The 21,870-nt window shown below is 44.2% G+C and overlaps 1 protein-coding gene across 1 annotated transcript in view; it reads right to left on the bottom strand.

Moving 5' to 3' along the window:
• diaph3 (diaphanous-related formin 3) overlaps positions 1-21,870 on the bottom strand; it is a 251,367-nt gene that overhangs the window by 194,424 nt on the left and 35,073 nt on the right. Inside the window, exon 4 of the mRNA XM_035523093.1 lies at positions 1,882-2,015. Within this exon, the coding sequence (XP_035378986.1) occupies positions 1,882-2,015 (134 nt within the window). The remainder of the gene's footprint in view (positions 1-1,881; positions 2,016-21,870) is intronic.

The raw sequence follows: 21,870 nt of genomic DNA, 5'->3' as shown, positions 1-21,870 counted from the left end.
CGTGATCACTGTTCAAATGATCGGTCTCCTGCCCTGGGTCTTGCCCTTCCTTCACCACAATTGTAACGCAACCCTATGGCAAAGGAAATGAACAAACGGCAAACTGTTCTCTCAGAGTGTGTGCGCGCGCGCGAACGGATCCGAGCGTGTGCGAATGCGTGTGTGTGTGCGTGTGTATAAGAAAGCATTTCGGGGAGTGTGTGAAAGCATTCCTGTGAGTGTGTTTGAAAGCGCACCCATGTGTGTATGTATGTGTTAGACAGCATCTCTGTGAAGCTCATTTGCCAAAACCTACACGTGCGGGCACAAGTCGATAAATTCAGATGGGGGAAGGTTTCTGCAGCTGATCTGACTAGATGGTGTGGCAGTGTTGGTGGGGAGGTGTCTTTGTTGTGAGAAGAATAGCAACCCTTACAAACTGTGCCCCAGCGTGATCTTTAATTATTACAGGAGAAAGAAATAAACTGGATTAATGACACGAACATAAACAGCTCGGCCGAGCCGTGAAAGAGGAGCTGGAAGACACATGGTAAAAACCCAATTGGACTGGTTAGCAAAGTTTCCCAACCTCGCAACAGGAGACCGGGAGTAACAGCGGAGCTGCAAACTCGACACACGTGGGTCGGTCGTGGAGCATCGTGTCAGCAACGCTCGTGGCCGGAACATGCGGGGACGCTGAGCAAAAGGCCAATAGAAATCATGACATTTAATGAATTACACCAATCAGGGATGCAGAGAGAACGGAAATGGTTCACCATCGCCCCTCTTTACTCGTCTCCCTTGTTCTGCGTCCCGCTTCTGAAGACGGTGGACGGCTCATTTGGCCTTCTCTAGATTTCCACACTGAAATGCTGAGAGATGGTGTGCGGCAAATTAACCTGAACTGAAGGTAATAACTTTATCTACATGAACAAGCGCAGCCCTGTTTCTCTCCTAGATTCCTGTAATCAGGAAGAGAAACAGCTCACATGAAACAGGGCAATAAGGATTCAGGACTGATCTCGCCTTCCCCATCACACACCTGATGCTCCTCACACGTCTGTGCACTGCTTCGCTTTTAAGGCATTTTTAAAGCAACTGGGGTAATTAATTTTTTTATTTTTTTAAGAAAAAAGGAATTTTTAAACAAGCTAGCAGGGCAGAGGGGATGAGACACAAACAGAAAACAAAGCAGGAAGTGATGTGAAGGCTGTGTGAGAACAAGTCTAGTGATGAAATCTAAACACAGTGAGAAACGCACAGCGGATAATGAGCTGCCGCCTTCTTCCATGTGCTTTTGCTTTGTGTTTGAGCCGCAACCTCCCCCCACACCTTTAGCCTGAAGCCTCCCACCTCTCTGCACAAACAGCATTTAAAAAAATAAAAACATGGAGGTGTTAAATTAAGGTATTTGCACTGGTTTAAAAAAAAAAATTAATAAAAAAGGGCTTAATTATTAAAAGATTTATCCCTCCTTCCCCATCGTGGAGAGGCTTGGATCATGTTTGTGGAGGAACAGCAGGAGAGCAGTTCACGATCAGCATCAAATAATTACAAAACCTCCAACATCGCAGGCATCCACCATACATATTAATGTCTCCCAGCATGCAGTGCTGCTGTAAGCAGACAGAGGGGCTTGGCACAGGAGTTAGATATTAACCAGATACCAAAGGTCAGAGGAGATGGGTAACAGGGTCAGGTAAGGTAGAGAGGGGTGTGTGTGTGTCTGTGTGCGCGCGCGCGCGCCCACACACACACGGATATGTTATATAGTGTGTTTCTCTGTGTGTGCGCGCAAGAGAGCATCCACGTGCATCTGTGTGCGCGTGTGCAAAAGAGAGAGAGAGAACACGATCACGTGTGTGTATGCATGCGTAGGAGTGAATGTGTGTGTTTACCTACCTGACTGGATTGCTAGTGAGGGACACTCTGAGGGAATCCAGGCAGGCAAACAGTCTCTCATCAGTCGCTCCACTTTTCAGCTCAGTGAGAAACTCCTGAGGAGATATCTGATGGCAGCTGCTCCTCAGACTGCCCTGAGAGAAAGGGACAGAGAAAAGCCATGTGGGAATCCTTCACTGAGACTCTCCATTAATCCCAGTCCCATGCCGGTGTCATTCTTTCACCTGCTTCTTGATGTCACCTGTCATACTGAACGGCTTCCTGTCACAGTACCAGACCTGATTCTTCTCCAGGGGACTAGCCCTTCCCCATCAACAAATTACACACCACTGACACTTCAGTTAAACCACACATTCTCTGTTTCACATCAAAAACATCAGTCACTGTTTCTTTTCAAATTTAGTTCACTGTAGTCATGTTATCCATAACTGCATCAAATTAGTCAAAACTTGTATGAATATGAAGAACAAAACCAGACATATGTGGGGTTGTATCACCATCGACACAGATACTGTGTTACTGAGGAACCGGCTGACCAGGTCTCGTTTCCAGAAGATCCACTTTCATAGCCCCGGGACTGAAGAGATGTGCCTTTTTATTATGTGTTTGTGTAGCAGCAACCCCCACAGGAGCAGAAGCCGAGCGATGAGAGAGCACGGCATGGCCACCACAGCACCACGCGCTGCCTGTTCAGAGCTGTTGTTGTGAAAGGTCTTCAGAGGCACTGGGCTATAATTGATTATGCATGATCTGTACAAGCAGGTATGCATTTCTCTCACCGTAACGTAGACTGCCGTTTTACTGACAGTGGCAAAAGGACAGTAACAAATTACTTTCTTTTTCTGGTTTACAGGGTGAAATCTCCCATCTCTCACCAAATTAAATCCTCCTTCTTCAAGGTGACATGTGGAAAACAAAAGGTGACACACCGCATCACGTGACCTCCCCCCATCCAAAAAGGTGACACCGCATCACGTGACATCTCCCTCTTGGTCCCGACATCCCCCTCTAGACCAGTTCTCATTAACAGACCTCTTTTTAAGTATAAAAGGAGGAGATATTCACACTTTGCAGTGTAAAGACCTTGAGGGCAATCTAAATACAGTAACAAAAGACAATGGAAAACAGTGGGGAACGGGGGGGGGGGGGGGGGGTAGAGCTGGGTTTCCTGCGAGATTTAAATAGAGAAAGACAATACATGAATATTGCCTTTTCAATGTCTCCATCCACCTAAGATTGACACATAACTGGCATGTGTGGTTCTCCCCAACCCCCTGAGCCCATGTGTGCAGAGACGGAAAGAAACAGCATGTGTTCACTCGCTCCCAGGTCCCTCGGAGTCTGAGCTAAAGGGCGTTTGTTCCCACTCACCTCACAACAGAGACTGACACTGATTCACAGGTTTAAGAGCCTAATTCACACATACCTCCAGCACCCTCTTCCCCAAGAGTCTACTAGATTTAGGAAAGTAAACCCCCCCCCCCCCTCCCCAAAAAACATCTGAAGATCTGTTACTTCTGTTCAGTAATCTGTTTTAAAGAAGCATTCTTTGTACTCTCATTCATTTTTTCTTCCCCACTATGACCTGTTAGAGGGGTCCAGTCAGTGGGAGATGGTTCGTGGTTCTCTCTCTGTTTCTTTTCCTGTCATATCTCACTCCCTTTTTAGCAAACAGCACAGAACTCCTTTGTCACCATAGTTACTGCCTTTGTGACTAAAGGGAGGAAAAACTCCTTTTTTTTTTCTTTTTTTTTTTTTTAAAGCACACCTTCTGCTACCCCTTTTTGGGAGTTATTGTCCCTCCGGACAATAGCAGGTGATGTGCGCTTGCTGGAGGAAGAGACCCTGATAATGCCTGCTCAAGACCCACTGAAAGACACTCTGGCCTCTGACGCTGCGTTTGTAAATACAAGAATATTCACAAAATCCAGAAGGGCATTTTTTAAAGAGAGAGAGAGTCTTTTTGCCAAACAGTTCAACAGTAGTCCAAGGTCTTCCAATGGAGTGGAGAAGACAAACAATCAGACAGAATCATTCATGAACCCAAGCGTCGACTGTTCAGGGCTGCACAGGAAGCCTTGCTTTTACTCCAGTTCCCAGTTTTAGCAGAAACAGTGTTTCAGCAGTATAGAGCGCAGCTGTTGCCACGGTCACTTCCTGCAGCTACCCAGAATCCTTTCAGCGGCGCTCGCTCTCCCGCTCTGCGGTCTGCAGCGGACCTCCCAGCCCACACCGCGCCATGCCACAGTATTCCTAACACTCCCATGCTGCACGTCAAAACAGGAACGTGATCTGATCCAATCAGGTCTTCACACAAACACGCCGTTCAGCAGCACCAAAGGAACAACAGGAGGGCTCCACATGCTCGGAGCGCAGACTTGGATGAGCTAGCGATGGTTTGCGTCGGGAATCAAAGTAGCTGAAGTAAACATCCTGAGGCCAGGCCCTGGGTTACACATCGAGCTGTCTGCTTGCCGCTAAGCCCCAGAAATCAGACAACAGGCCAATTAGACTAACCCCGAACGTGTCATGATATGAATACTCCATGAAGCGGGGCATTCCCAGCCAGCCGAGGCGTCTGGTCCGCACGCCGTGACATTAGTGCCGTCCACCCTGCGCTATCATGACATGGGTTGCGTGTTATTTGTTTCCTCATAAGCGCTGAAACGGAACTGTTTGTTTACTGAAATGAAAGGGCTTTTTCATGCATTCCTAATGAATATTTAAAAGTTACATCTACGACTTTTAAAACGCATGTCAGGCTGAAAATTTGCTCTGCTCTGGCTTAGAGGATCTCACGTCCATGACAACAGCACCCAGTGACAGGACAGTCCCAGTGGAAGCAGACTGCTGCCATGAGGAGGACACAGAGAGATCGACCCCTACTGCCCAGTCTTCACAGTGCACTTGACGGCCAGGGACATGGTACCACTTGGTACCGCTGAGACTCGGTCTCAGGAGAGCACGCAGCTGAACTGTACGGAAGGGTTTCACCCATGGCGGGTGTCTAAGTGCCGTTGCTTTATATGACACACCCGGAAGAACGGAAGCGTTCTCCCTTCTCTCAGTCATGCCAAATCAAAGCTCGTCTTCTTTCCTCTCCTCTGCTATTCCGTCCTGTCCATAATTGTATGCATGCAGAAAATAGCAGCTAGTAAGCAAATGTCAGACATGCTTAGGGAATTGATCAGCCATTTAAAGGACAGGTCACCCATGCCTGCAAAATGTCAGACCCTCTTCCGTCCAATCAGAGAGGAGAGCAAAAGAGGGCAAAAACATCAAACGGCCAATCAACCTGTGGAGCTTTCTGTGGTCATGATAATTAACAGACCGTTACGCCAGAATGTCACAACATGTTGGTCTTTCGGAGCCAAACACGTCCACAAAGAGATGCAGTCACATGGTGTTAACATCATTACAACTGTAAATGTCATGACAAAGCAGGTTGGAGGATCACAGCAGCCTGAGCAGAAGGGTGCTGATGCAGACAACCTGACATGGCTCAAAGCTTACAGGAAGGCAGGACACGCGTCCCCTTTACGCATCTTTCTCTTCTATGTGAACATTACATTCTACTCGTTAGGTCCACCTCACAAGCGGAAGACATCCTTTTAGCTAAGCTTTTAACGTGGACACTACAGGTCCTGACCTGAAGGAGAAACGTCATAACATGCTGGCCACTCCTAGGCAGAAATAGCAGCAGACAGTTAAAGGAAACACAGGCTGGTCAGCCAGTCACTTAGATGGCCTTCACACAGGGACATCCTTCACTAAACGTCCCAAACATCTCATTAGATAACTCCATCTGAGCCAAACATCTCCCCTGGCCATGCCAAGCAGAATTAGCTACATCAACAACCCACAGGGGTGGGCCTGCGAGAGCCATGACTGCCCGCCCAGGAGTCCTCCTTCAAACGGCTACATTTCAGAGCAGTGGAGTCCCTCAGGTTCAGGCTGCCAATCAGTCACTGCACGCAGAGCGCTGCAGACCGGCTGCGCTCGGCACAGAGGAACACGTGATAACGACACTCCACTAGCACCTCCACGTTGTCTGACGCCAGCCTCGACACGCCGCACCCCTGCAGTAATCTACCCTTACATGGCACCTACTCAGTGAGTCTGAACTCCAAACCAAAGTAAAATCGGGAACATGGCGCTTGGAATCCCAACACCAGGGCCGAACGCACGAAGCCCACACCTGGACTGAACCGATATTACATTTCACACACCCCAAATAAAATATGACTGGGCAAACAGACAATGGATGATAAAGAGAATATGAGCTCCACCAGCATAAACAAGCCTAAAACACTGCCTCGCAGGATGAAAACTTCCAGGGTTCTGAAGAACTGTACATTTGTTTGTTTTTTCCCCCTGTATATCAAGTCACTCATAAAAAGACCTGTGATCTGATTCCAAATGTCAACACTGCAGTAAATCAATCTTTCAACAGCTGCAAACAACTACTCATTTGATACTGAAGAGCTTCACCAGGGCTCTCAGGTGAACGTGCAAGGGAATGTGGAGCTAGCCCCCCCCTACCCGACACACACACACACACACACACACACACACACACACACACCTCATCTCAAGCAGGAGATTTGCTGTTGGAGTAGCCCACAGGGGAGAGATTCAACACCCAGTCACAATTACAGCACATCTCCACAGGACTAATGGATACCCACACCCTGCACCGAAAGAGAGGGGGCCACTATTGTTTCAGAGAAAACAAGTTCTTAAAACAGAGTGTGCATGTCTGCTGTGTGTGTGTGTGTGTGTGTGTGTTGTGTGTGTCCTTGCTTCCGAGGATTGTTGTGTTTTTCTAACACATCACTCACTAAGAAACACAATACAAAGGTCCACTGCTAGTGTTTCTCTCCGTGTCTAGTACATCCACTATTCTTCATTTCAGCGGCTAGTCGTATTTAAGATCTGACAAACACGAAGACTCGGCACAGAGGGGCTCTGCACGTCTGTGTGCGAGCGTGCGAGCATGCGCCCGTGCGGTATTGTGAAGCGCTTCACGTAGGCTGCCATTTTCTCTATTTTAAGCCTTTAGTGGGCACATTAAGTGAAAGCTGTGAAGGAAAGGAAGCTAAAACAGCACTCTTCATCAGCACAAAGGCTAACCTTAATGCATAATGCAAATGAGCACCGGAGCGCTGGAGCCACTCTCCTTTCAACGTCAGGATATAATTAAGAGCTCCGGGGCCGATGTTTTCGGCCCTCGGGAGGGTTCCTCTCGTTCTCACTGTCGCTCGCGCTCTCTCGCACCGTCTGGTAACACCGTGATCTGGAGAAGGAGCTCATCACTGCCCCTACAAAGCCAGAGCTACTTTCACCATGTCAAATCGGAGAATTTCTCTGTGATCTATATTCATTTCAGAGGCGGGGGACTCTGAGCGAGAGGGGAAAACACGATCCCTGGTAGTCTCTAGATTTCTGTTTCCAAAGTAGAACTGGAACACACTGACCTTTATGGGTCTGGGGCGGAAAATAGGCAGCATGACAAAAAGGTAGAAAAAAGCAAACAAACAAACATGCAAGAAAACACACAAAGGCAACAGACTGAGAAAACAACACCTATAGTTAAAAAGATGAAATTGGCAGTATGCCAGATTTCTATCTTGATTGTGAGATGTCTAAAACAACAGTCATTCAAGTTTTACAACAAATACAGTCATTCAAGTTTTACTCACGCAAGCGTAAATGTATTTTTCCTAAGAATAAACTAACTCCATTGATCTCTGACACACAGTACGCATTGGTATTGACAGACATGCGAAGAGGAAAATTCAGCACTACGGCAGGCGAATTCAACACTACATCACGAGGGGTGGCGTGGGTCCTGGGGCTCCACCACGTCTGCTGGTATGTGGTGAAGCAAGCCGTGGAGCGCCTACTGCCGCCAACAGGGAAACACAGCAGCAGAGCCACACTACGATGTATACCGTGGAAACGGCAGGTCTGTGCCCTCTATGGACAGACTGCTGTACAGAAACACACAGGTGTGGACACATGCACACGCGTGCACGTTCTGTGCCCGGCAGTAGCTATACAGCACCATCTAGTGGTCATAAGAAAAAAATACATTTGAACAGGGACTGAAGAGACAGTAAATCAGCTTTGTGGGAGGGGAGCGGAGAGGAGAGAACAGAAGAGAGAAAAAGAAAAGAGAAAAAGAGAAGAAGAAAAAGAAGAAAAGAAAAGGAAAGAAAGAAAATGTCAGAAAAGTTCACCACAGCACGTAACTAACTACCGGCAGGCCAGTCCTGAGAGCCAGTGCAGCTATGAGACGGCGAGCTTGAACACGACTGATGTGAGAGTAGCGTTGTGGAGAAGATGAAGGGAGTAGCAGGGAAGGCAGAGGGGCCCCTCTGCGCAGGAGCGGGAGAGAGCAGGCCGAGGCCCTGTTAACGTGGAGTGGGCCGCCCTCTACGGTGCCTCCTACGGCCATTATCTCAACCTCTCTGGCCACTGCCGCACCATCGCAATCATTGCCATGGTAACGGGCTGCCAAGAGCCACAAGAGTGCGCTTTGCTGTAGGGGGCTTGATCTAATTCGTGCGAATGTTTGCACAGCAGGCATCAGAGCAGGATCCCTATGCTATCCTGAGCGATTTTTGTTGTCGTTTGCTTGTTTGTTTGTTTGGTAGGGGGCATCCTACCCGTATCCTGCTCCTGACAGAGTCGTACTCCGTTACACAGGGTTTCTGACTGATCCTTTAAGGGGCGCTATGGAAGTAAAGTGGAAGTAACTCCAGCACGAGCAGCATGAGCACATCCACTAGCACGCCTCTCATCTCAGCCGTGAAAACAACCACCGGCTGTTGTGCCAGTGGATCGGCCATGCTTCCAAAAACAACTCACAGGCACGGAGAACAAAACACCCCGTCGGTCCACCACAGGGCGACCGTGGTCCGAATCAGAACCTCCCGTCTAAACACGAACGGACCCGCCCGGAAACCCGGCATCTACGACCGGGTGTGGTGGGAGGACTGACACAGGACCCCTGCCAGCTGTTTTACAGCAAAGACAGTAAACAGATACAAGTGCAATTAGGAGCCATTTAGCATTCACTGTCTGCCTGGTACATTCGCTAACAGCCGGGTGTTTGTTTTACACTCTGATGATTGATTAGCTTAATGATCAATCATTTTAACTGCGACTAGAATCTGGAAACCATTCAACATCCATCTGGACCCAGCAGAAAGAAAGCTGATCGATACAGAAGCAGCGCCTTTACTCTACAACACATTAACACACCTGCAACACACAAGGACAAAAAAAAAAAAAAAAAAAACCACACCTGCAGTCTAAAACACACTGTCTTTCAGAACGTCATGTTGGGTAGATCAGAGGAGCACTATTATGGGTTAAAGTAAAAGACACCCACACACACCCACACACCATTTATTCATGTTATTTATTTAACCAACCATCCCAAAAAGGTGTGGATCAAAGGCCATTATTATATCCACAGAAGGACAATTAAGGCACAGACATCAGCATAAAGGACTGAACATTTTCACTCCCTTTGTGGAACCTTAGAAACTGAATATGTGGTAGAATTTATATAGTCATCCATATTTTTTAGAATCAATTACTGGTGCAATTTTTCTAAGTTTTCTTGTTAAGTGTTTTATCATCTCTTGTGGAGAAAAAAAAAAGATAATGTGTGTAAGGGTTCTAGGGTGGTATGTTTCCATCTCGTGGTCTGCAAGGTAATTTCTTCCTTGGTAAAAGATTTTTGGCACAGTTAGTGAGCAGACGCAAAACAGCAGAACAAGAAATTCTATTTCAGAAAAAACTGGCACCATTTTAATGCATGCTGTAATTTAATATTGTGAAGGTTCACCACCATCTTCAACAAAAATGGATACAAAACTAGTCTTTTCTGAAAATCCTTACCGCCACAGAACTCCGAGGTAAAAGCCCAGGTTCTCTGCAGAACCTTTCAAATCAAGCAGATTTCAAAGTATTACAAACTCATTGAGTCTGGCTTTCTAGGGCTCATTTCTGCTAATGGTTTTCAGCCTCTAAAGAAACGCACAGGCTCCTTGTCGTGTTCTGTGCTTTGCTAGTGCAGCTTTTTAACCGTCTTCCTGGAAAGGCTTCAGGATGAAGTGATGCTGTACTTCAGAAGACATGACGCACCGCTTTACGCCAACGTGGGCAACACCGTCACCACCGGCACAGAAACCGGTCAGTAAGGAAAAAGCACGCACACAGACACACACGTGCGCGCATACATACATGCACATTTTTTTGAAATAGTAGGGAAAATATGAAATATGAGTAGGTTAGTTCAACTGTACATCCTCCTGAGCACATCAAAACTGACACACAAATAATAAACAACCTCACACACATTCAGACTCAGGACAGATTGGAGGGAGGGAAAAAGATGACAGTTTGTCAGGTTGTATACACACACACACACACACACACACACACACACACACACACACACACACACACACACACACTCTCAGAAGCCTGACAAGTTGAGATCTTTTTTGACATGTCTACTGAGAGCTCCAGCTCACCTTCCCCTGTAGTGCTAACAAGACTACGTTACCGACATACCCCCCCTTCCTTTCAAATAACCTCCAGACTCGCTCAGCCATTGTATTGTGCCCCAGTGTAGGATGCCCATGTTCCTCTCACCACACAACTCCCTACAGTGCATTCCGCATGGGCCTTCACAACCAATTATCTGTCATTGTAGTGCACAAACAGGCCCAGGGAGCAACTCCCAGAGACACATGGAGATAATGCTGTAATGGCCCAGCTCCACTCCGTTTGGACCCAGAGCACGGCGGTTAACAAGCAGACACGTCAACAATTTTTGCATTTAAGAGCACCAATGGTTTCTGAACATTGCATTTTATGGCAGGTCACTTTTGGTTGCTATCTTTGTGTATGACATCTATAGATCTAGGTAATATGCAAGACAGCCATTTTGGAATTCAGAAGAATAATATGAGGCCAGTATTTGGAGAATTACTATTTCTGCACAACATACATCAGAAAACCAGCAACTTAATTTCTCTGCAGTTAATCAATGAAAAATAAAACATTTTCATGGACATGAGCATTAAAAAAAAAAAAAAAAAAAAAAAAAAAAAAAAAAAAAAAAAAAAAAAAATCAACATTCCTAAGAGCAATACTAATGTAATTAAAATAAGGTCAACCTCTGCAAATCTGTCACTACTAGACAAAAAATACACAAGGCCTAATCCCAGCTGAGCCAAGCAGTCAAGTGACAACTTTACAACTGCCTCATATATTCTGTACAGAGTACATGTGAGCAGTCAAGGTAAGGATACAGGTATACTAGAATAGTGTCACCTCAACCCCACAGACCCAGTCTAAATCAAAATAAAATAGAATCACTGACAGCTGTTAAATGCAAAGAAGATTCTTCCTTGGATGAAAAAAAGATTATAGACATTTCTGTCCAGTAGAAGAACCAGCCAACTTCAATGAAGGATTAATACATTTATGAAGGATTTTCTGTAATAGAAGCAAGTAAGTGTAAAGATTTTTTAATTGTTTAAAAGAAGCCAATTAAACAATTATAAAACAACTTTGACAAAAAGCAAAAGAAAAGAACAAAAAAATAAGTCACATCACTGACTATAGGGATTTATAAGGGGGAAGATCAAAATAACTATTACCGTTCACGCGTATTCTTAAGGGGTCAGTTGAACTGCACCTCTGCTGTACGAGATCTTTCCAGCTGCAGTATCTGATGCAGCACAGCAAAGCCAGCGTTACACCAGTGGCTCATTGTAATGCAAGCCTCGATTTGTTAACACACTTCCCATTACCATACCTACTGTGTAATTACGAGATAAAGAATTTATCGGAAGTGCTGAAATGCAAAATAATAAAAAAATAAAAATAAGAAGGGATCTCCAGCCCAGTTCCCCCCTCCCCCAAACACCATTAAAGTAATTGGCTTGCACACACTGCCTCTCTCAAGCAGCAGACACACAGCCGAGGCAGGACCGCGGAAGGGCCGAGGCCCAGAGAAACGCAAGGAGGCGCGCTAGCGGAATCAACTTATGAGACATCAGAGTGTGGAAAGCAAAGACAAAAAGCCTGAAGATGCACTTTCTGAAGAGAGATACAGCCATTCTTTTCAGCCAGCTGGAAACCAGAAAATGAACTAAAGATTGTGGCTTAAAAAGAGGTAAGCGCAGGAGGCAGCTTTGAACTGGTTAAGAACTTGTTCATTTCATACAATTGTAGATACACGGCACTCAAAATGCCTTTCAGTGCGATGAGAATTCACATTTATCCTGCAATTATCTCCTAAAAGCCACGGGGGGGGGGGGGGGGGGGTTAGCACTGAAAAACACTCATTTGCTGGAAAGGAACACTGAGCTATTTTAAACACCTTTCTTTGAAAGTCACTCCTCCAGGGAGAAAAATTAAAAACATATGCAATTACTCGGTAACTTGAGAACAGAAAAGAGTTTTCATCAGCATCATGTTGTAAACAGGTGTGGAGCAGCTGACGTACTTTAAACGCGAAAGGAAGTGGCAGTCTCAGGTGAAACTCACATTTGCTCTTTTACTGGAGGGAGACAACCGGTGTTAAAAAGAACATTTATTTCATTTTGGTTACAAATCCTGATTTCGCAAATTGCAACAAAGACGTAGACTTATTAGCACTTCAATCACTCGCCGTCTTTTAAGTCCACAAAAACTTGTTTTTTTAAAGATGTATACAGCATGTTTGATGCCACTTCTGCTTAAATAAATTAGAAGGATCTTAAAAATAACATGGAGAAGGAGGACATTGAAAGAAAGCTGGCACAATTATTAAATGCAGATTTGGCAGAGCTGCATTTAAAAAACTGCAGGTGTGCAAATGTTATTGAGTTCTTACATGACCGAACTAAAGACTCCCTAGATGAAGAAATAAAGACCCCCTAGATGAAGACTACTCTAGCGGATTTGTGCCTTTTATCACAATATCTAATTAAACTTCAAAAACCACAGCCATGCACCCATAGCGTGCCAGTCACTGCAATGTCCTACAGCTCCAGAAATGAATTTTATTTTATTTTTTAAATAAATCCATTTCTGGCAATCAAGAAGAATATCTCTATGCACCACCTTTTTCTCTTGACACTGATTCATGGATGATTCAACTGTCCTTGATTATATTTTCCCAAAGCATTTTGCAGAAGTCTTCAACCCCTGTGGTATTGGGGGTGCACTCATCACGCACCATGCAATAGCGTGCACAGTATGGGATCTAAAACTCCTCTAATCTGCCAAGTTATTCATCGGTTCAAAAGCATGAGACTGCGTGTGTGTATGAACTTGAAAGCGATAACTTGATTAAGGAGGCGGATGAACCCTGTGACTCTGGACTAACTTTGTAAAGGTGTTAATATTTCAGTAACGGTGTTGCTAGTCGGGAGATTAGCATTCCTTGATCAGAGAATGGTCCTGAATTTCACTGGTGGCACAGTTAAAATGGTAGCCATACTGTTATTTTTATTCGACTAATATAACCACCAAGAAAGAACCTCTTTCAGTTTAACTTGGTACCTTGTTGGCCCCTGGGTTGTGACAACTTTGTCTTAAACTAAACTAAAAGTCTAAAGCCAGAGATCTTGCTGGTTCATTGCTGGGAAGAGGAATCCAAAGGCTGAGCGGGTACGGGCTTTGTAACTAATGCTCATATTTAATGCAAAAATTTAGCTAACGATATACGTGATAAAAATTAAGGCAATCAAGAAATGAGGAGTTAAATCATAGGGCAGTCTAGGAGACAGGGCGGGGCTCACGCAGAGGACAGAGCGGGGCTTACTCAGGGGCGAACAGATCTTTTTCAACATTCACTCTGACAAGTTTTCCTTGCATGTGCTTCCAAAGGCAAGTCAATGGCACATAATAACTAGCCCATTCCAAGGCCTGATTATCTGCCTAAAGATGTTACAAAAATGGACCGTCCCAAGGGCAAGAAGTCCCAGCATGGAAATACCCTTGAACAGAGCTCGGGAAGGATGGGCAAGGTGTCCTCTACAGCGTTAGGCCACCATACTGTAGTCCTCCATACCGGGTAATGAAGGACTGGACCATGGCTGGACCATTAGATCCTATATTATGAATGGAGGGAATCTGGATAAAGTTACAGGCAAACAGAAAAATGTTGACTTCTGCGGGGAGAGGGTGTCCCAGAAAAATATTTATTTTAAAAAATAATAAATTAAAATATTTTTAAAAATCTACTCCACAGATAGCACATGCACAAACAGGCGCATGCACATTATAAATTCACACAAAAAAAAAAAGAAGGGACCAACTGGTCAAACTGGTTCCCCAGGCTATTTAAATGCACCAACCTGATTGGCTATAAGCCTTGGACAGCTAATAACTAACGTTACGCTTTTCCTGAAAAGTAGGGACAGAACACCGAAAAGTTCCAGACTGCTGATCCAAAACCCTGAGGATGTGTTTAAAAAGGGGGGAAAAAAAATCCACACTACAGGCGATACTCAGTAGGTAGCTGAATAGTGCCTGCTTCTTTTATTTTATACGGGTTTGTTCAGAAATGCCCCGCTTTTGTAACTCCCCAAAAAACCCACCTGGCAAAGAGACAAAGTTTAAAAAAAAAAAAAAAACAAAAACCTTGAGTAGGCATTTGGTACTCAGAACCAAGGAAAGTAAGGACAGTGTCGGATGCAGCCCAAGCGATGTCTGATTGATCCAGGCTGTGACAGAACAGTGTCTGCAGAAACGAGAGCGTCACCATCTGTGAGCCAACAACGGACCAAGTAGCAGGGTCTCAATAATACAGACGAAAAGCCCCGCTGAACTCTACAGAGCTTTTTCATTGGTCCTTACATGGTCGGGGATATGAAGGCTTACCCTTTCCCTCCCAAAGCAAATTAGTTTTGGGGACCTCCTCCAGAGTCAGGGTGGCGTAGGGTTTAGACAAGTAAATGCGGTTTTGATTGCTTGGTGTCATACAACAGTGACCCTCCCGTATCCCGCTGGAAAGGAGAATTAAGAGGCGAGTAGAATAACCCCGTGTCCAGCAAAGCACGGAGACGGACCCAAGTTTAGACTAATCGCGCACACACCAGTCTGGCACCCGACGGGCTTGTCAGTGGGTATGAGAAACGCAGTGTGGGGCTACTGCCAGAGATCGCACACCCCCGCTGACATTTATGCTACACAAGCGCAGGACTGTGCCTACGATGACGAGCAGGGTAGCCTGGGAACGGCGGACATCGCCCGTGCCCTGACGTTCGTGGCTTTGTGATTAACGGCGACTTTGCTAGGATAACGTCCCTGGACGACGTTTCAGTACCTTGCGTGTCAGCGTAGGCACAGATCACTGATCACTCCAGTTACACTCAGGAGCCTTATTTTTGCAAGAACCACAGCGAACGTCAAGCCGTTAAGTGCAGACGCCTCAGAGTGGCACTGGAGTAGGAAACCGCACAGGATCCGTTTTTACATACAAGGGGCAAAGTAGAGCCTGTACCGTTCTCAAAAGATGAAATCACCACCCTTTCAGGTAGGCAAGTAAAACCACTGCAAGGAAACTTTTAGCAATTGTGTGAAAAATGAGATAAAAACAGAACAATCACAAAATATGGCCTGAAGTGTTCACAATTCTACTTTTACGACCAGGGGAAATCATAAGAAAACCACAAGCAAGTGCCATCTTTTATTCTCCCTCCTCTCCTCACATAGGAAACTCATCAACATGGGATCGCAATAACAGTTACTATTGGGCTGACGAGTGGGCAGCGTGCTTAGTTAGTTTACTGCACTGAGCGCATACGCTCACTGCCAATTAACTACAGGCCGAGCAAGAGTCACAGGCCCGTACAGCGCTTCACAGGAATGCAACTAATTGGGATGTTCTTGTGGAAAGAGGGTTAGAGGGAGGAAACATTGACAAAAGTTTCGAATTAAACGAGTTCTCAAGCCACGCAGCAGTTCTGCGACAGGCATTATAAAGTTTTTAAGTATAAACTAGAGCTCGGCAGGAAACAAACACTACATTCTCCACTGCACCACTCTGAAACATAGCAAGGAGTCTCGCACACCACGTCTGTAAGCCGTTTAGCTAAAAAACTAATCACATGATGAAACCCACGGTGGTGTCATTCGCCCACCCAAAACAACGGACGTGCTCTCTGTTGCATCTTAACGTCAAAGTTCTCCCAAGCAACAGGGAAACAAATAGCCAACTTGAGCAACTGTGTGACTACTCAAGAGGGGAATCTTACAAATTGAAGTCGTCAAATCCCGTTCGCTTCGTTTTACAGCAGAGATGAAGTTACACTTATACAGCACATTTCTCTGGACCCAAGGACATTTTACAAATCAACACAACTTTTACATCCAGTCAACACACCAGTGAGACGCAGCAGCCTACTGCACAAAGCGTCCTCTCCACTGGAAACCACAGCCCCCTGGGGCAGATGCTGGTGTTAAACGAGCAGAGATCTTAGCATTAAAGGAGCAATAAGTCATTTTACCATCAAAAAGTACCAATCAATATTTATGAAAGTGATTTTTTTTTTTCCCTATAAGGTGTAGCTTACATGAGATGAAAAGTCAACTTGTTTTGTAGTTCTCAAAATAACTATTTGATGATGCATAGCATGTGTGCCCCCACCTACAGGCAGGCATGTTTAACCTGACAGTGCTCTAACGCCTTCTAGTGGGACCACTCTTGCTTTCCATGTCATCAGTTAATACCATCGAACCTTCATAAAACAGAGGCAAGAGAAGAAAAGAACATTTCTTAAAACTAGTATAACTAACTGCATACCGATTTTCAGCTGTCTACATGCAACCACTAGCCAGAAAATCCTATATTTAATGTTTTTTCCTTTTTTTTTTTTTTTTTTTTTTTTTTTTTACATGTGGACCACACCTCTCCTTTAAAATGGCATTTTTTAAAACATAGAAGTTATCATAGAAAATTCACTTACCATCAAAGCAACTGTATGACACTTTTAAGCAGCAGTATGCTATATTAAAAGTTCATTATTTGCTTCGTGTAAAATGTGTGAAATTTCCTTCTTTTAAAAAATAAATTAAAAAAAATAATATAAACATTCAACGTAGTTTTCACAGAGTCGTTCATAAATACAAAGCTACATCCATCCTCTCTTAAAATCCGTGGTTGCCATTGAGCCATAAACAATTCTTTTGTGTGATGGCCATTCACGCCTATGGATCGCATGGTGTTTATGGGGAGGAGGGCGATCAAATTACAAGCATTCAGCCATCACCCTCAGAGTGATTGACAGCTTTTCCAACAAATAGTGCACAAAACAACAAACTCCCCTAGTCAGGTGTGCTCTAGCCAGATAAGCTGTAGCAATCCAGATCGCTCGCACGTGACTGTTTGGCAAAACTGATGCAGTCGTGTATACAGATATTTTTGATCAGTAGTACTTCTGGACATCATGGACAGGAAGAGGCTTACTGTGGCTGAAGTTTATGTGGAGTTATTTGGATGAAACTGTGAGCTGGAAACTGAAAGTGGCAATTCGATTGCTGCTAGCACAGACTATGAGGCAGAGGACGCATTCGTGCACGGACTATGAGGCAGAGGACGCATTCGTGCACGGACTATGAGGCAGAGGACGCATTCGTGCACGGACTATGAGGCAGAGGACGCATTCGTGCACGGACTATGAGGCAGAGGACGCATTCGTGCATGGACTATGAGGCAGAGGACGCATTCGTGCATGGACTATGAAACAGAGGATTCATTTGAGCAAGCTGTATAAATGTAAACAAACATTTCATCATAAGAGAATGCATATGATATATTTATGAGTATTACAGGGTTTTCCCCAGCATAATCTTTTAGCCTATTAGCAATGAAACTAATGCAGTGTAGCAAGCTGTACACTGGAAGTTTGGTAATGTTTGACAATATAGCATGTGATATCTTAAAAAAAAAAAAAAAAACCTTGAACATTGTTGCTGTATAATGCACACTTGATGTATTTTGAGAGGTTTCAAAAAACTTTGGAGAGACCTTGAGGAGAGTTAGGCCTGCTGTTCAGCTCTTGAATACCATCTATATGCTTAAGATTGTTAACTTTGACTGACAAGACCCTGGTAAATCTGCAAAACTAGAGCATGAAAAATTTCATTTACAGCATCCAGATATACATTATAAACCGCAAAAATTAAAAAGTGTGTTTTATTTATTTATGGTTTTTTTTTGCCATATTCTTCTGTATTAGATGTTCTCAAAAGGAACCTAAATGATGAGAGGGAAAAGGCCTGGATGTGAATGAATGTCTTGGCCCAAGTGTCTACTTCAATGATCACTGCGCTATACGTACAACTTCAAATAACTAGTGTTAAAGCATAGAAGTACAAATCATTTAAAAACTAACTTAAAATCGGAAGTGCACATAAAACAGATCTAGTACAGAATCTCTGAAACATCCAAGTCATTAGGTGTCAGTATAATGACCGTTTTATAATGTAAAGAACCATTTGAAAAATCACTTATTGCTCCTTTAATGCAGCATTTACACAAGGGTCCAACACAAAGCCCTGTAGCTCTGTGACCAAGAGAACAGCTGTACGGATGTGGCGGTAGTCACAGAAGTAGCGTGCTATGCGCCGAGCTCGCAGACAATCCTTCACCCAGGTGTTTCTACTGCACACAGTATCCATCTCCATCACAGCCACATTGCCTGCCTGCCCCCTCACAGACAGGAACTTTAAATCAAAGCACCGACATTTGTCTGCATTATTACTTGCTGCTGGCTTTGTTGTTTTGACGACCAAACGGAGAATTCGGCTGACCAATTTTCAGATCTCAACGTTACTTTTGCTAAGCCACAAGCGATGCGGGTTTTTTAGTGGCTAAACTTTATTCCAGTTTCTCTTACCTGGATAGCACCCAATGCAGACTCAGCTCCAGTTAACATCAGCACAGAGGCAAGCAGAGAGCTGAAGGCAAGCTTATTTTCAGGACTCAAAGCTGTTCAGCTGAGTGTTAGCTGTCAAGCACTTGTTCCCACAGAAGAGTGCAATCCCCATACTGTATGGGTACAAATGTACTGGGCAGCAAGTCTGATTTAAGATATCTGGGCTTGTTTCCAGGTACTGCAAGGTAAGATGCAAGTTATATGCATCACCAATATACCTAGTGGCAAATTTGATCTTCTTAAATATGTCCTTATTCACCGACCTTATCTGGACGCAGCACAAAAACGATTGAGTCAGTAAACTTAGCAGCCAGCAGAAGAGACAGAAGAACTGCAACTGCTAAATAAAGACAGTCAGTTAAATGCTTGAAAGTGTCCTATAACCTGCAAAAAAGTTTTTAAAAAGTTTGGAGCTCGTAGGGGAGGTGGGTTGGGGCTGGGACGCTGGACCTCACTGCCGAGTCTCCGGGAGGTGGGTTTGATTCAAGAGAGAAGCCTACCTGATAACTCCTGTGAAGAGCCTGCAATGGTGTGGTTTCTAGTGTGAAGTAAGGCTGGGCCTTATGTGAAACTAATGGTTTGGTACAGGACATTTGACATGTTACACAACTTGGTTAAAAACAAATCTAAAGTGGGTTTTTTTTAATGATAACGAAATGATAGATATATTTTTAATATTGAATCTGAGGAGGGTCAATCTTATTTGTTGCGAAAGTGACATGCAAAGGGTGGCAGTGTGACCATCACACTGTTCAAGATGAAAAAGATCCAGGTCCAAACAGGGGGCATAATCACAAAATGCCCTGCAGCTACATGCTAGCACTGGAAATGTGTCAAACCACTGAGGAGAGGTGGATTGGGCCAATTAACAAGTTAATAAAGGAGGGGCCATTTCTGTCAGTGTTTAGAGCAAACACACGTCTGTTTACACAACCTTTACAGAAGTGCATGGACTCACTGCTTTCTTCTTCTTCTGTGGCTGTGTAAGACTCTCAGTGTGATTGATTACTGTGGGAAATAATGTTAGAACTAACTTTGATACACAGATCACATAAACCTGCCTGTTGACATATTTCATCAGTCTTAGGAAATGTGCGCATGCATGTGCATGTGCACACACGCGCACACACACACACACAGAGAGAGAGAGAGAGACATACACACTGGTATACAGACGCACAGACCCATGTGTGCAAATTCACAAAATCTCTAGTTAAAAGCTTAAAATAAATTCTTTTGACTCTGTTGTCCTCAAGGATTGCTCTCATCTAATAAACAGTGACATCACTGTCATCAAGAAAAAAAAAATCTCCCAAGCTAAACTCAGTCTGCATAGTAGCTCAGTAAATACATCTAAATCTAAATAAATGCAAAATCACATCAATCCCCAAACATGAGCATCACCAACTGAAAACTGACAAATCTGCACAGGTGCTTCCCTGGACTTGCGGTGAATACAGCATTATATTGGCAGGACATGCCAGTGATCAAAGCTTGAGGATTTCCAGTTTTTGAAAAAAGTAATGAAACTGTCTTGATTAGAAGATTAATAGAACAGGTAAAGCTATTTGTGTCAGTGCTTCAGCGCACAAGGCTACATTCACAGTAACACTGGGTGACTAGCAAAGGTTGAAAACACAACTGCCCTCTATTTATCCTTAACAAAACCTCAACCATGAGAAGGCTCAAAGCAAAAGAAATTCTTTTCAGACTCAATCATCGCCAAGGTCAAGATTTTGCTTTCACATGAAAATCACTGAAGGAAAGAAGAAAAACTGCTTTGAAACTGACCTTCACCATGAACACTAAACTTGCGCACGCGCACACACACACCCACCCACACACCCACCCACACCTTCTGAAACGAGAGTTTGTCTGAATCGATTGTGTAGGAAATTGAAGGCTGGTAAGCCTATTCACAAATTTGTTGGCATTTTGTAGATCTATTGTTTGGATGGCTCAACCACATGACTTCAAGACAAAGGCAAAGGGAAAAAAAATGTTTAAAAATGTTTAGTTTATCAGCAAACTGTTCCTTTGAATAATACAGTTCCAGCTGCAGAATGGAGGCAATTTCTTCGCTTAAGATATTTCTTATGACTACATTATGCCAAACATACTCCTAAACATCCACTAAAGACTGCTGTCAGTACCAGAACAACAGCACTTTATTAGACTGTTTTCTTCGTCTGTATTGGGGTCAAGGAGAAGCGAGGACGGCATTCCAGAAACACAAACAACATCCTAATATTAAGCAGCTAACAGAGAGCAGGACCACTGTTCTTGCTGCAGGGCCGTCATATAAATCCTGGTGGGACAGTCAACTCTGGGGTTTTGAAGATTCATGGCAGGGGAAATCTGCCCACTCTTTAAAAAATGCCCAGTGATGTTTAGATCTAGTGACTGAGATGGAAATGGAAGCTTTTTAACTGTGACTCCTCTTAAATTGCATCTGTAGTGTGTGTGGAAGCACTGCAGGCTTTGGAGGGGAGAGGGTTTTCTGGAGGCAGAGTCACAGAGGTGACCGCTCACTACTGGTCATTTTCAGAGCAGTCGTTTTGTGCTAGTTAGCAGCTACGCTGTTAACGTTCCCTGATGGCAAAACGTCAGCCTGCAATCTTCATGCATGTATAAGGCTGCACAGAATCATGCAATAATACAGCTGTGAAGCTCTGTGATCCAAGAGCTTGTGCACGGTTCTAAAAGAAACCGACCAGACTGCAAACTGTACGTATATATTCTCTTATTGTCCAGTAAAGAGCATGTTGTTATATTTTGACCAATAATTTCAAGATACTTACAAACAGAAAAATAGGGAAACAAACAAGCAAGCAAACAAGCCATCAAATAAATAGACAGAAATTTGTTGATTGGCTATTGTATGACTTAGTGCCATGCATCTTAAATGTCCAATCCTAACCTATAAACTGATGCATGAAAACCTGATGTTTTCCTCCATCAATATCACCATGTATTTTAAAATAAAAAATTCACAGTCTCTTGTAAAAGCAGGTAAGGCTCACAAATAGAT

This window comes from Electrophorus electricus, chromosome 26 (genome assembly GCF_013358815.1).
Source record: "Electrophorus electricus isolate fEleEle1 chromosome 26, fEleEle1.pri, whole genome shotgun sequence".
In the NCBI taxonomy this organism is placed as follows: Eukaryota; Metazoa; Chordata; class Actinopteri; order Gymnotiformes; family Gymnotidae; genus Electrophorus; species Electrophorus electricus.
This window is presented reverse-complemented; position numbering and strand designations above follow the sequence as displayed.